Raw genomic sequence first — 16,954 nt, 5'->3', positions numbered from 1 at the left:
ATATCAGCTTATGAAATAAGCTTAGATTTATATGCAAATATTTATCGGTAAAAAAATATTAAAGAAGTGCTAATTGAATTTCTTTATTATACATATTTATTATATGGTATATCTAAATTAATAAGAGCTAAAATTATACTTTTAATTTTAATTTTTTGTTCACAATTCATAAATTCATTTTAATATTCTCTCTCATATTTTTGTTTTTTTTTTGTTTTAAATTTAATTTAATTATTTTTTTTTACAACACTGAATTTGTATAATATTTATAATTAATAATTACTCTTTCCGTTTCTTTATATAAAAAATAAATAACTAATTTATTAAAACAAATAAAAGTATTTAAGATGGTTAGTTTTCTTTATTAATGTCATATAATTAAATTTCATTCTAAAATGTTCGTTAAATTGATTAATTTAAATAAACTTTTTTTTACTAATTAGTCACACTTATATTGATAATATATCAGTAAAAAATTTAGTAATTAATATACTTGATTCTTATAATTAAAACCAAAAAAAATATACTCATTTTGTTTCTTATATAAAAAATTCGAAGAAGTATTTTAATATTTTAAATCTAAATTTTATTAAATATTTATTATTAAAATATAAGCAATATCTTATTTAGTTAATAAAATGTAAGCAATAATTTTTATATATGTATATTCATAAATAACAAGATATATCACAGTTAATACATCCTTAAAAAAAATCAAAGTTAATACATCAATATAAATTTTTTATTTTGAATTTTTAAAAAAATAAAAGATAGTATTATTCTGTGAGGTAAACTTTTCGGAGTCTGATCACTATTTTAATTTATTTAATTTTCTAATGCTACAGCAAGTGAACACTTCCGGTTGTGTTCTCACTACTCGTGGATTTTCTTTTAAAGAATATGGAGCTAAATTTCATTTTTGTGCGGCCGGTGCTATTAAAATCGTAATAGTAAAATTTTGATCTGCACTTTCGAAGGGCCAATATTTATTTCACACCATGGGAGATATGCCATGTTACTCACACTAGCATCTGTATTCAAACACATTTTCCAAGATAAAACCTGGTGAAAAGTTGTTTATAATGTCAAAAAATCTAAACAACGATTCGTATGGTTCATTCCTGTTAGATATTTGCTATCATGTTTGAGTTCAAAGACGTACATAATTTAATTAATACAATTCTAAAAAAAATTGTTGGAGAACAATCCAAAATTTCAATTTAAAATCTTTAGAGCATGTTTAGATAAAAATAAATATATTTTATAATTAAGATTTAAAATATTATCTTTATTTTAAAAAGTTATTTTCTTTTTTAACACTCGGATATATATTTGATGTATAAATAAAAGTCTGTAAGAATCGTTTAGGCCTAGATTAAAAAGGAGGTCACCACCTTCAAGAAAAGGAGTCATGTAAAGAAGGATTCCTCACATTTGTCTTAAAAGTTTGTAATGCAATTTGGGATAATGAATAATATTAAAATATTTTTATAAATGTAAGACATGACATTATTAGATTGATTAAGAGACAATTGGAAGTATATAATTATCGTTAGTAAGTAATAAAATCAAATATTATATCCAAAAGAACTGTTAGCTGGTCGAGATTAAACAAATAAAATATTTAATTAGCTAGATTAAGATATGGGATGAGATTAGTTGAAGTTTTTTTTTTTCTTTCACAAACATGATTCAGATATGATATTTTAAGATTGACATCTAATAATTAATTTATATTAGAAAACTAGTTGAGGTTTGAATTCAAATGATAACAAGGGATAAAAATATTAAGAAAAATCAATGAGAAAACTTTTAGGATCATTTGGCGTTCATAACAATAATTCCAATTGGATTAATTATCTTCCCTAGTGGCCAGTGCTCCATTAATTAAGCCCTTCAACAAAATTAATAACTAGCATTTATTTCCTAGCTAGTGCTCCAATTAACCCCTTCAACAAAAACTAACTTTTATTTCCTTTCGGAAACGTCCGTGACAGACCTTTCCCTGTCTGTTGGTTACAAGTGTGGACAAAAGAAGCTCTTAATTTAAATATAATAAATTTACACTTTTAATATTATCATTAAGTACAATATATGTGAAAATGAGTCTATATATAACTTTTAATACAATTCTCTTCATCATAATAATCACTTAAAATGAAGTTTATTTATCCTCATTATCTCTAGGTTCAGTTATACAACCGTTGTATTATTATCAAAAAATTTAAACCGTTAAGCAAAAACGCATCAAGAGTTTTTATTTATATTTCTACCGTTATACACTGTAGAAACAGGATTGAAGCGTGGTAGCTATATTCCAGTGGTAACGTTTTGATTTATATGATTGGAGCAACAGATAGAAATAGACGACAAGACCCTGAAATATTCGGGATATAATACAGTAGTAGTCGATGTATTTTCAGAAAATACATGCAGACTTTCTACAACCTCCTCATTAGAATGCACAATAGTCAAACTCCTTATAATAAATGATTCATAAAACTCTTTTCCCTTCTGTAAACCATAAGACAAGATCCTTAAATTGAAAAAGAAAAAAAATTTGAAAGAATCTGACACTGCCATACCCTCATGTTTCTCGAATATATTTTCCATCAGTAGGATTTTTACACGTCTAAAGTAGGCTTGTGATATGAACCTGCAGCAGACATTAGAAGGACAAAGCAATTATAAGTTCAATGACTAAAATTGAACGGTCAAGTGATAAGAAACGAGAGAATATATGCACAGAGTATACACTACTGTGACTTAACTATATTCCTTGATTGACAGTGGCAGCCTCTTCACGTGGTTTCTTCAACAAAAGGTTCCCTAGTTTGCCTCCCCAGAAAAGTAGTGATATAACCATAAATAACAGTGTTAATTAACATAATTAATTAAATCTCTCAAAAAACTAAACCTAGTATAGCAAAAAAATAAATTCTGCATGCACCCACTTACATGTATTCCTTAGGGAAGGTCATTAGCATGCAGAACTTGATTCAAGTCTCTTATATTATAGAGACCAGGAGTGATACAATATAGATTTTCTTTTTCCTCTTGAAAATTTATTTATTATAAAACAAATGCCTGATCGGGAAAATATATCTAAAATCAATGCTAATTAAATTCGTATATATGTGATATCAACAGCATACAATATAACACCATTTTTCTAAAAAAAGATTGACGACGACCCAGGAATGATTACTGGTTACATATAAAATCAGCAAGGCCTTTTACAAGACAATAAAGAGGCAATCGACATATAATTGCTAGATAGGATACCAATTGAAATTGCGTACAAATACATGTGTAAGAATCCGAGGTTCTGACGGTGCCCTAGTCAGGATCAGTAAAAGAACATTTAAGGGTGGATAATGAAATTAATAATAAAAGAATTTATATCATTTACTAATAAATTAAAATAACTTATTTAATAAGTTTTATCCAAAAAAAAAAAAAACATCGAAGTAAATTTAAAAGAAAACTTATAACTGTCATAAATGGCCTTTTGCGAGAAGAAATAAATTTTGTGAAAATTCTTGTGAGTGACCCTTGATTAAGTTTGAATAGACTATATGGTGTAAGAAAACACTCCTTTTGTGTGTCAATAATATATATATATATATATATATATATATATATATATATATATAAATTAGTCACTACTTATGATAATAGATATTTTTAATTATATTAATTCTCTATGGCTACTTTTTTTTAATGAGTAATATTGTGGTTACTTAAGAAAAGTTTTTAATGAGTAATATTGTGGTTACTTAAGAAAAGTTTGGAGATATTACATCGAATATATACAAGTCAAAAATGATGAATTTAAGTTGAAAAGTTACAGTAAGTCGGAGTGATAAAAGTATTCAGGTTATATTAATGACTAAGGACAATTTTATTTTTTTTACAGAAATGGCTAAAGACACTTGAATATATATATATATATGTGGTGAGAAGCTAAGGACTGCCCTCTTAATTGAAGGAGAAAAGACGACAATATTTGTCTCACATCTCCTTCAAAAGAATAGGAAATGAAAGAAAGAAGAGATGTGATAATTAATAAAATAATGTAATAGAAAAGAAAAAAAGAGAAATAAAAAAAGAAAGAAGAATAAATGTAAAAAAAAATATCGATAAAAAAAAAAAAAAAACGTCTGACATCTTACGTTACAATCTCAATTGTGATCCTTAATTTCTTATGCATACGATAATTCATGCACCCACACAGTACATGCATGCAATGTATTATATATAATTTTTATACATTTCCATACAATCTCTTGAAAATTATTCATGAACCCGTCATTTCCCAAACCCAAGTCTCTCTTGTTAGAGAAAATATAATGACATTTTATGATAACTTGTACAATAATTTTTACATTTTTTTATTTCTTTTATATATATATACAAGGACGGATCTATGTGTAACATAATGGGACACTTGCCCTCACTACCATTTTACAATTTTACATAACATACATGTTTTTTTTATCCAAAAAAATAGTATATTTTAAAAAATAAAAATTATATTCTAATAAAATAAAATTATATATGTTTAAATTATCATATGTATAAAATTTATATTTGGAACAAATATTTATTTATTTGATATTTTTCAAATTATCATATATAAGTTGTAATTAATTGTATATATTAATTAAAAATACTCCTTGATAAAATTATATATGTTTAAATTATCATATGTATGAAATTTATATTTGGCATAGATGTCTATTTATTTGGTGTTTTTCAAATTTTCAATGAAAATTAGTTTTTATATGTGACGAAAAATACTTCTTGATAACAAATCAATTTTTTTTAATTAATACTCAAATATATAATGTAGTATATTAAAAAAATTAATTTTGATAAAATAAAATTTGTAATATACATATTTATTACCTTCTATGATTTTTATTTATTGTATATGTTGATTAAAAAAATCAAAATAGTAAAATTCGTAAGATTTATGTTCTATCTATAACTTTTTATTATAAAATATGTTTTTAAATAAATTATCATCTAAAAGTTTATATTAGATACTAAAAATATGTTTATATCATAAATAAATTAAATTAAATTTTTATAAAATTGAATATATTTATTTTTTATATTTTTATTAATGTTAAATTATTATGAAGTGATTTTTTAAGATTATAATTTTAATCAAACATTAAAAAAATGTCTATGACATATGTAAAACATTTCAATGAAGGTTAAAAACCTATTAAATTACAGATAATCTTGTTTAACCTAGTTCTAATCATAGCCATAAATATAAAAATTTATAAAAATAAAAAAGAAATAATTATAATATATATTTATATTTTTAAAAATATTATATGAAATTTTTAATATAATAAATATCTAAATAAATATTGTCTTTATTATCTAAAGTTTCTAGATTTATCGTTGTATATATATAAATAAGAAGAAAAAAATTATCACACCTGATTGTTTATCTGGTTATTTGTATCAGTAAGGATCGAGACCCGTTGAAAAAAATGATCAAGAAGCATGTACCCCCAAATCCCGGCCCCCCCTACGTATCTGTGACAACTCACCACTATCTGGCCACACCATGATCAGCATTACCATTATAATCAACACTTTATATTTTGAATAGCAATTAAGTTCGTGGAGTTTTATGTGGAAGGACTTGGATGATTCTGGACACATAACAAATGATTTCTTAGGTTTATCGCAAACGACATTGGTATGTCTTTTTCATTAGCTACGTACACATTTTTTAAGTGAAAAAGCTTGAACGAAGTTGTGAAAATCTTTATATAGATTCACCGGATCATTTTGAAAGGCTACTGTTTCAGTTTTGTCGTGCAACCCGTGTAGATAGTGTACTTGTAAATTGTCCTAATGACAACGGGTTATGCTATTTTCAACGGACACATCAAGTTGCGTGTTGTGCTAAAATAGTTATTAACGGAATATTTTGACAGAGATGATACAAGATCATAGGACATTGTGATATATATATATATATATATATATATATATATATATATAAGGATCGATGCCACATGAATTGGATATATGGTTGGGAATGAATCCAATCAAGAAAGATCCAATCTCATAAATCTTTCCTTTCCCAGTTCACACTAGTACATCACTTGCTTCTTTTAGCTAAGGGAGAAGAAATGGTTGACACTTTCAGTATAGAGAGTAAGCTTCTTATAAGAGAGTTTGATGAAGATAAAGATGTTAAGGTGGTGGGGAAGCTTGAGAGAAACTGTGAGATTGGGACTAAAAAAGGGGTCTCCATTTTCACCAACATTGTGGGTGACCCTTTATCTAGGATTAGGTTCTATCCCCTTCATGTTATGTTGGTATGTAGCTAATATATACCTTTTCTTTTTCCTTTACATGATTATCTTTTCAAATCCACACTTGGAAATTAACTATAGGGCTGAAGCTAATTATAAACATGTATTCTATCCAACAAAGCTTCTACATATATATACTCCATTGTCCGTACTTCCATTCTACTTCTCTTGAGCATATATATGGAAGCTTTATTGTCTATTTCCAAGACGTATATACCACATTAGAAATTAATAATATGTAGTTGACTGTACCTAATCATCTGCTTTAATTATAATGGCCTACTATATACAGGTGGCTGAGCTGCTTGAAAGCAGGGAGCTTGTCGGTGTGGTTAGAGGGTGCATTAAGAGTATGAGAACTCCTTCTGAATCATTGCTGAAGATAGGTTGCATACTAGGCCTTAGGGTCTCTCCTACACACAGGTAATACTATAATGTACACAAATAATGAGGTTAAAATAGTATATATATAGAAGGTTCGATCGAATCTTGTTATCATTTTTATTGTAATTTCTATGCATAAAAAAATTGATTTCTTTAATTTAACGGGATGTAAATCTTGAACTTGATTCAGATTGCAATATAGTCAGTGTTATATATAATGATACCATTGAACATTTACTAATCTATGCAGGAGAAAGGGGGTTGGACTAAAACTTGTCACCTCAGTTGAAGAATGGATGCTAAGAAATGGGGCTGAATACGCATGCCTAGCCACCGAAAAGAACAATGATGCCTCAAGAAACCTGTTTACCAACAAATGCAAATATGTGAGCCTCAGCTCACTTGTCATATTTCTCCATCCAATTAGTTTTCCTTCAAAGCATATTTCCAAGGACATAAAAATTGAGAAGGTAAACATGGACCAGGCAATTTCCTTATACAGAAGAACCCTGATGGCCAAAGAGTTGTATCCATTAGACATGGACGCTATTTTGAAGGAGAACCTCAGCTTGGGAACCTGGGTAAGTTATTACAAAGATGAAGGCTGGCTCAACTTGCAGGTAGAGAGTCATGAAGACCTAATCACCAATGAAATCACAAGCTCGTGGATCATCTTCAGCATATGGAACACTTGTGAAGCTTATAAGCTTCAACTTAAAAAGTCTCAGCCACTTAGGTTTCTTCACACAACTTTAAATCATGCAAGAGACAAAATTTTCCCTTGTCTGAGAATGTCGGTGAGTGACTCATTTTGTAGACCCTTTGGTTTTCTTTTTCTCTATGGGCTCCATGGGGAGGGAGAGAACCTTGGGGAGCTAATGGAATCCATATGGAGGTTCACATCAAGGTTGGGAGAAAGTTTGAGGGACTGCAGAGTGGTTATAACTGAGTTAGGGTTTGGGGATCCACTTGTAAACCATGTCCCTCAAACAGCTTCTATGTCGTGTATCGATGATATTTGGTTCACAAAAAGACTTTCAAGCAACAGTGACGAAAAGGATGATGAACTGCTGATGAAGAGACAAATCGGGAATGTCTTTGTTGACCCTAGGGATTTTTAGGTATATATAAACTTCACGGCTACTTTTGTTGATCTATGCGGCTTATTATAGCATCATGATCTCAGCATATTGAGAATTATGTATACCATTGACTTTAAATTATCTCTTAGCTGAAGGACTACATGTTTATGATTAACATCAATTTATGTCCTTTTTAGTTTTACTTTTCGGTCTTTTCCTTCTCAAATCCAGATTGACGAATCATCGCTGCAACATTTTTATATCTCAAAATGTGGACTTATAAATAGTTATTTGTTATTTAATTACTGACTGAATTTAAAAAGAAAATATCGAAATACCTACATGCATGCTTTCCTTCGAATTTATGATACAAATTTTCAAATAGAATCCTTCTCTCTTTTATCTTCACAAGGTTAATAGCTGAACTTATAGCAAACACCCAGTTTCCCGTTTATATTAAAGAACAGTTTTTTTACTTTTAATTATTGTATAATTATTTCGGTTTTCCTGAAGTAAGTTAATTAATATTGCTGAAATTCAACCTTTTAATATCGAATTAACATATATAACGTATGGCATATATAGGGTGCGATTTGCTTACCTAATATTTTGGTGCAAAGACACTAATTCAAACCAGCTGGCATGGAATTTGCTGTAAAGATGCTAATGTAGTGGTTCAAGGCGTCAGATCCATTGAGAGAACTATTTGCATAAGAATAAGGAAAAGTATAGACATTCATCCTTCTGGGGTGGCCGATTTGAGTGGTAGAGAAAGAGATTAGAAGAAAAAAAGGAAAATTAAGTAAGGAATTTTTTTTGATAAATGTGATCGTGAGATGACTGATGAGAAAAGAAAAAATAAGTATGAGAATTAAAAGAGACAAAATTTTTCTGATGTATGTATATAATTATTATTCTTTACATATGTTGTATACTCAAGCATAGTTTTTATTTTTAATCAAGAAGATGATAAACAACTTAATTAAATATACTTACTAATACACTAGGATAATATAAATACTACTACATTTATCATCTTTAATAATATTTGTTTATTTATATTTATTAAAATATTATTATAGATTAAATTAATAGATTATTACAATATTTTTTTAAAAGAAAATGTTATTATAAATAAAATAACATTTTTATCTCAATAATTTTATTTCTAATTATTTTCCAAAATTAAGTCTCAAATAAAAAAATGATATATAAAAAATATTTTTTATAAATATTTAATTATTTTCTAAAATTAAAGCCTTGGTAAAAGGATGACGCATAAAAAATATATATAACTATAAAATAAAACTTAAGATAAAAAAATTTTGACATGTGATAACTAGCTTGGGATATCTTCTCTAATAATAATAAATAAATAAATAAACTTAAGATATCTTAAGTTTTAAAAGACTTATAAACAAGAGTCAAAGTATATATAAGTAGTGGTGCAATGTATATTAATATTAACTATTATTTTATATATCTAGCTTACAAAAACTTGACAATATTATTAAAATATTATAAAATACTACTTTTGGTAACATTTTTTTTTTAAAATATTATCATTAATATATAAAAATGTTATTAAAAAATTTAGTAACATAGGTTTTTATTACATTTGATAAAATGTCTAGAGGTATATTAGTAACATTTGTTCATAATTTTACAACACTTCTAAATATTGTTAAAAACACATTTTATTGTAGTGAAGTACTTGTATATAAGTTATATTTATAATCAAATAAAAAAACAAACTTAAATTATTTTGATATAAGCTAAAAATTGTTTTAGAAGTTATATCCAAAGGGTTTATTGAATTAAATTAAAAGTAATTTATACACGTATTTTCATAAATTCTTTCAACCACATGTGCAAATTTTAAATGTTTCTGGTATAAGTTTAAATAAACTCTTATAATGCACCCTGAATCAGAAGTTAACATCTTATCATATTAACATTTTAAGAAACTCTAATTAAAATAAACTACACTACAAATAAAATATTTAGATGTTAAACAAAGTACATAATACAGTGTCTTTTTTGTGTACTTTATTTGTTTGTTTACTCGTAATACAGTGTAAATTAATAAAATTAATTGTATAACAGAAATGAAACAATAATTAAAACTCGAGCTTCAGAATTCAGAATTCAAGTGCATCATAAGCAGAGAGAACAGCACAGGGTTTTTTTATGTATGAATATTCAATGTATTTTTGTTTAATTTGATTAAGAATATTCAAGATAAAGAGGTTATTAATTAATTTTTAATAAAAAGAAACTCGTTATAACAGGTGGCTAATAATGGATCATGGACTCCTGTTATAACATGCAAATATACTAAACCACGGTAGAAGTCATCTTGAACTAGGATTATATTAATTATTATTTATGTATAACATGCATAATATTGTGGGACCAATTCTTCATGTGTTCAATATCGGCCAATAAAAATACACATGAGCAATCAAGGGAAAGAGTAAATATAGATCTTTCTCCAATAAAATAACATGTATGTTTCATGATTTTTGTATTGTAAACTTTCTCACCAATTATCAATTTCCAAAGGTTTATGTGACCATGCTATGTATTCTCGCACTAGCTGTGACCTCATCACTCATATCTTCAATTGATCAAATATAGATAATATGACTTTTTTTCTCTTTTCCAAATATGTTACAATACCTTTTTGACATTCCCAAGTTGATGAAAACAGCGTATGTCTTTTTATTCTATATATGCAATGCATTTCTCCGCCAATCTTTGTAGTATTTACTTTCATATTTAACCTATTTTGCTTAAAATAAAACTGTATTTCTTCAGTATATATGATATAATAAGACTATTATCTTATTCTATTGATGTTATAATAAAATAACACTATCAAACTAAGCTGCAAATTTTAATCGAGGCTTCCTACTCGGTAAAGGTTCGAGATTTTATTTTGGCGGGTTAATTTAAACTTCACAAATCAATTGAAAGCCTGAAAAAAAAAAGGATAGAAGTTTTCTTGACTGTACAATAACACATCAATATCATTAACATTTTTTTTTTCCTCTTTTCTTGCTGAATCTTGTACTAGGTGGCTTTTAATTTCATCAGAATAGGGAACCGAATGTTAATCGGTAACTCTGGAACTGCCTTATACTCCATTTTTCTTTGGCAGTGAACTGGTTAGTTCTCACTTTTCATTACGTTCATGGATACACATTCTAAAGCATATGCACATTCTAATAGTGTGTTTGGATGGAGAATTTAAATGGAGTAATTCATTTATTTGAAGAATTTCAAATTTTTTGAGGTGAAATACCTTGTTTAGATGGAAAATTTATAAAGAATTTGAAATTCAAGCATTTGTAAAATTCCTTGAAATAATAGAATTTTAAATTCTCCCAAAAAAGTAAGAATTTGAAATTCCTCATATTTTTTTTCTTCATATTTCACTTATATATTTTATCTTATCTCATATCTCTTCATATTTTTAATTACTGAATATTTAAAAATATTTTTAAAATTATTAAATATTATCTAATATTAAATTTTAAAATTATTAAATATTTAAAAATTAGTTAATATTTAATTTTATAAAATTTAATTTAAGAATCTCAACATATAAGTATATTTTTAAAATCAAATTTATCATGGTAGAATCAAATTATCATATTTAACCCATAAATTTAAAATTTAATAAATTTGAATTGACTTATTCAAACAAAATATTTTAAGAATGATAGAAATTAAAATCAAAGTAATTCAAATACCAAAAATTTAAAATTCCTTGAATTTGTAAAATTCTTCATCCAAACACATCATAAGACTATTCTAAAGTGACATTGTCTATAATTAAAGTCTAAGTAAAAGGAATCACTGTTGATTTCATTCAAAGTGCATCATAATCATAACTTATAAATTAAAAAGTGAATTGCTGACCTTGGAAGAGTAACCTTTTTCCTCTGAGGCAAAAGCAATGTTGTCAGTCATTTGGTATATTTTCTTTTCATTAAAAAATATTTCTTACAATGCTGTGTTCAGTAGAAGGCAAGATACCTCTCATGCCACGGTCATACTATTCAAAACATTTTTTACAATACACCAATATATAGCTCAAGGCCCCATCCTAAACTACATTATAGTCACTTTGGCTAATCTAGTATTTGATCGCCATATCCTTCTAGGAGAAATACTTCTCTTCACGGAAGAAAATTTTGGTTTTTCCAACTGAACTTCTAGATTGGACGAATCTAAGGATAGCCTTTCCATAATGAAAGCATCCACATCAAAGTCACTTTCATCATTTGTATCACCCTCCTCCTCCTCCTCGTCACTAGAAAAATCAGCTCTGTTTTTATTTGTTCCGGCAAGATTTCTCAAAGAATCCAGTGGCATGTTGTACGAATTTGGGTTCAGCTTGAGGAGTCTCTTTAAAGTGTCAATGGCTGGGTCTAAAATATCTAAGAATCCCATAACCCATGAAGCATCATCTACAACTTCAGTGCGCTGTAGTATGCAACAAATCATTTCAAATAAAGGTTTAATAATTATGGACGGTCAATGTACAAATTTTTAAACTATCAATCAATAAAAAGTCGTTGTTGATATGAATTTTAAGATAATTATTGTAAAGTTAACAAATTTCCTATAGATAATAATTTGTGATTAGATAAAAGTGTAAAATTGTTTTGCACTTTTAATGTATAACCTTCTTTCACAAATCTCAACTCATCAATAAACACTCAAGTTGGGACTGTTACCTGTTGGAAATAGAGGTTACGAATCTCTTCAGCACGCACAGAATTTCCTTGATCTTCCTCCAGTGATGCCCAAGTCATCCATGTCACGTAACTCTGAGAATTAATATTCAAAGAAGATTTAAATAATCTACGAGCAGCTGAAAGATTGCCAACCCTCTGCTCCAGAACACCCCAAGCCTGCATAAGAAAAAAGTTGTTACAATAATTAAACTTCAAGCTACGTAAAGGATTAAGTTGTCACAACATTTATCATATGTATGCATGTCACCTGGAGACACCTGGCAGCAGTTTCACTGTTTGTATCAATTGATAAAGTTTTTTGGTATAATTCTCTAGCTTTATTCAAGTTTCCTTCCTTCCATTCCATCCAACCCCAAGCCTTCATGTATCCAATTTTTTCTGGTCAGACACTCTCTTTTCCACGAAGTTACATACCAAAATGAAAAAAATAAAATGCATATATGGAATCAAAATTATGCAATGAACAAAAAATCATGATTTACGCAACATGGTGTTTTGAATCTAAAAGATAAAGTAACTTGCATGTTCAATTAGTATATTCTTCGAAACATTAATCAGGATTCAGAACCAGATGAGTACAGTGAGGAGAATGCCATCATAAATACGCATCATCTATAAAAACCAAAAGTGGCATATTTTGTTCCATCTTAATGTTTCTAAAATATCTTACTTCCTGCAAATCACTACATCATGAATAATGTAGGTAAAAATGTAGAAAGACACAAATTCCTCATCATGACAAACTTACTCCACAACAGATCATATAAAAAGGAATAAAATTTGAGTAATGATATCTAAGATAGATAAGATCCAAGTGAAGAAATTTCTTACAAACCAAACAGGTTGGTGCCTTGGATCCAATTCAGATGCTCTCCTGAACAAAACCCGAGCAAGGTTTGCAGTTGTGTGTTGGTATTCTAATAAAGCAAGAGACTGAAGTAGAACAGCATCCCTCGGATTTAGTGTATGGCCTATCTTTAAAAGTTTTCTTCCCTTGTCAATGTTGCCCATGTTAGCTTCAAATACACCCCATACATGCCAAGCAAACCTATTTTTAGGACTAGCCTGTACTGCTTTCTATAAATTACAAAGAATAAAGAAACATAAGTCATGCGTTGACAACAATTGAATAAAAGCAAATGGCAAAGAAATATGCCCTAACTCTTAATGAGTGTATAATCTGCAAAGTTCCACCAAGCAAAGGAATCAGATCAACTAAAAGAAGATATAGCTAGTAATATTAAATATTACCTCAAACAATTTCCTAGCAGCACGGTAGTTTCCCTGTTCCACCTCCATTTGTGCCCAACCCTATTTTAAGAATAAATATGATTTGATAAGATAACAAGCATTGCATGAAAGTTTAATTCAGAAACAATATCCCTTGGATAATCATTACTTACAAGCCAACTAGCACAGCTAATAGGATTACATTTAGTGGCCTGATTGAATAAATATCGAGCCTGCTGAAATCTATTTGCTCTAGCTTCAAGCAGTGCAAGTGTTTGGTATATGTACTCATTCTGTCCGCAATATTGGAGACCTTTAGCAAGAAGACCCCTTGCCTTCTTTATATTTCCCTGCTTTAATTCTAGAACTGCCCATCCATGCCAAGCAGCAACATGCCTCTTATCAGCAACCGTGGCAGCATCAAACAACTGTCTTGCTCTCCTGATATTTCCCATTTGCATTTCAAGAACAGCCCAGCACTGTCAAAGAGAACTTGCACTTGTTAACTTCAGTAGAATGCAGATTAAAAGTTCAACATTTCAGAGTATTGGAAAATGGAAACAATCACTCCCATTCCTATGTTATTTTTAGCAGCTGAAAGTTACCTATGTCAGGTCCGGTACATGCCTCAAAGGCCAAATGCATGCCGGGGCCACATAGATGTCATGAATTATGTTAGGAGAATTGCAAGCACTATAAACTATGTCCTCAATTCTAAACCTTTAACGCACTCTCTACTCTCTAGTAGTCTCTGCTCTGTACAGGGTAAGACTTGTACATAGAGAAGGATGTAACGATTCAAGTATTTTAGTAAGGGAAAAACTTAGATGCAGTTTTATAGATTTTTTACATTGTTATTCAACGGGAATTAATGTTTTACCATAGTAATGTATGCTGACTTTTTATGTAAGAGAATTCTTATGCAAGTCTTTCGGTATTGTCATTTAAAAACTCTCTTTCCCTTGGGGTGCCCAAATTCATTGAACTGTTGACCCAAGAAACAATTGTACCAAAACCCTTAGATTTCTCTGGGTACCATAGAAATTCTCGCAATGTAGGAAACTCAACCTGGGAGAGGATGTCCACCTACTTGGTAGGTGCCATTAGTTCCCATGTTCGAATGTGAGGAACTCCTTGGTAAAGAAAAAAAAATATTTATGAAATATCAATATAAAACTCTAATTTTGGTCGAATAATACCAAAAACACATGAGAAAATACATGTAAGTGTTGTTTCACTAGTAATCAATGAACGAGACCAATCTGCAAACCCATAAATCAGCTTGAGAGTGTGAAGCGTGATCACCAGACGCAAAAAATACATTTGAACAGTACACGAACTAACCTGCCAAATGTAGGCATTTTCACCCTGAGTAGCCTGGCAACCCTTCTCGTATATCTCTCTGGCTTTGACTCTTTTGGATTGCCTGCTCAAAATCTTTCCAAGTACCACGTAAGGTCGACCATCTTCCGACCAATAGCTTATACACTTCCATTCCCATCCAAAACAAGACAAGAAAACCCACCATCAGAATCACACCCAAATTTCCACAAAACAAGTCAAGAATAGAATTATAGTAATAACATTTCTCTAAGGTGTGTACATAAACACATGTTAGGCTGTGTTTGAAAACTTATCGAACCAGCACCGGAAGCAAGATTAGTCTTTAGCGTATTGACTGTGATATTCGTGATAAACAAAAAAAATAAATTAAAAAAAAAATACATGCTAGGCAACTAAAACACACCACACCACACCTTTTGAAGTATTGCTTCTGCTTCTTCATACCGAAAGCTTCTAGCTAAAACTTTCGCCTTGTACAACGTCAAGTCCAAATTCACCGCGAGGGGCTTCTCTTTGGATTCGACCCTCTCCGGTTCAAACATCGGCATCTTCTTCGCAAACCTCGCGAGTCCCTCGTCGATCGCCGAACCCTTCTGGTCATCGCCGTCATCTGCCTCCTTCCCCTCTTCCTCCTCGTCGGAGCCTTCGCCGGCAAATTCCGTCACCGGCCGGCGAACCACGAGGACCTCCTCGGAGCTCGAGTCTTCCGACGGAACTGCATTGCGGGAACTCTTCTCCGATGAAAGGGCATTTTTGTCCAGCACCGTGGTCGACGAGGAGAACGAGTCGCTGAGAGAGCAACACGGGGAAGAGTGCAGGGGTAGAATGGGTACTTTATGTGTGAGCTTGAAGAGATGGTTGGGGTTCTTGGACTGAGTGAAGAAAGTGAAGGTGGAAGAGGAAGAAGAAGGAAGAGCGTTCATTTCTGGTTAAGGGACTAAACTGTTTCGTCTCTTTTCCTTTTTTTACGTACAGAGCAAGTGTGTAAAATGAAGAAGCAGAAGAAGAGAGTGAGTATAATTACTGTTATAACCCTCTGTTGGACTTGAAACCTTGTTTTGCTGATGGGTTCGTGAATTTAATGATTCAAGTGGAAGGGTATTTGAGTAGTTGTATGAGTTATGTGTCAGTGGACTTAAATTATCCACGTAACTACGTGGCTTATGTGGCTGAGGTCTTCATCCGGAAAGCAGATTTTTGTCACACGTGTGGAACCATGATTGGCAACTTTACTCAGGGTCGTGATTTTAAGAACTTACATATATCAGAAACGATTAATAAATGAGGAAAATAATAAATAGGCCAAAAAAAAAAATTCTACATGTTGGCAATAATGACAAAATTAATATCTCAAATGGAATGAAACATTGTTTAATTTTGAAATTTTATAATTGAAGGTGAATGGTGTAAACAAATTAACAAAGAAAATAATACTTGAACAATAAATTATACAATTACTTTTAGAATATAAGGACCCGTTATGACTATTATTGTATAATACATTTACACAACTCAAGAAACATATATTACAATAAGTATAATGTTAATATAAATATATAACTCATGTTGCTTGCGAAGCAACTATAAACAATTGTATTAATATCTACACAAAAGTTTACCATATCAAGTAGTCAACAAAAATTTAGCTCCAAGCACTACCAATAATCTTCATGAGCAATTCTACAACTCTATCATTATCTTACTCTTATACTATGTATGATTATCCCAATCCATATTACGTAAAAATATGTAAGGATAAGTTAGGTAAAGAAAAATAACACACACACACACACAT

General features: G+C 29.7%; 2 protein-coding genes across 2 annotated transcripts; one reads left to right on the top strand and one right to left on the bottom strand.

Annotated features, from left to right (window-relative positions):
* Positions 1-6,053: 6,053 nt before the first annotated feature.
* LOC109807374 (putative N-acetyltransferase HLS1-like) lies at positions 6,054-8,744 on the top strand. Its single transcript, XM_020369892.3, has 3 exons — positions 6,054-6,353; positions 6,643-6,773; positions 6,985-8,744. The coding sequence occupies exons 1-3, from the start codon at positions 6,165-6,167 to the stop codon at positions 7,853-7,855; spliced, it is 1,191 nt and encodes a 396-aa protein (XP_020225481.1). The 5' UTR covers positions 6,054-6,164; the 3' UTR covers positions 7,856-8,744.
* A 3,039-nt stretch (positions 8,745-11,783) lies between these two features.
* On the bottom strand, positions 11,784-16,213 carry HCF107 (high chlorophyll fluorescent 107). Its single transcript, XM_020371577.3, has 8 exons — positions 15,573-16,213; positions 15,160-15,303; positions 13,989-14,294; positions 13,837-13,896; positions 13,417-13,662; positions 12,833-12,943; positions 12,565-12,741; positions 11,784-12,310 (listed from the first exon to the last, which is right to left on the bottom strand). Exons 1-8 carry the CDS (start codon positions 16,080-16,082, stop codon positions 11,936-11,938), a joined length of 1,929 nt encoding a protein of 642 aa, XP_020227166.1. The 5' UTR covers positions 16,083-16,213; the 3' UTR covers positions 11,784-11,935.
* Between the last annotated feature and the right edge of the window lie 741 nt (positions 16,214-16,954).

This window comes from Cajanus cajan, chromosome 5 (assembly GCF_000230855.2).
Source record: "Cajanus cajan strain Asha chromosome 5, NIPB_CcT2T_4, whole genome shotgun sequence".
Taxonomy (NCBI): Eukaryota; Viridiplantae; Streptophyta; class Magnoliopsida; order Fabales; family Fabaceae; genus Cajanus; species Cajanus cajan.
The sequence above is the reverse complement of the archived record's forward strand: the minus strand, read 5'-3'. Positions and strand labels throughout refer to the sequence as shown.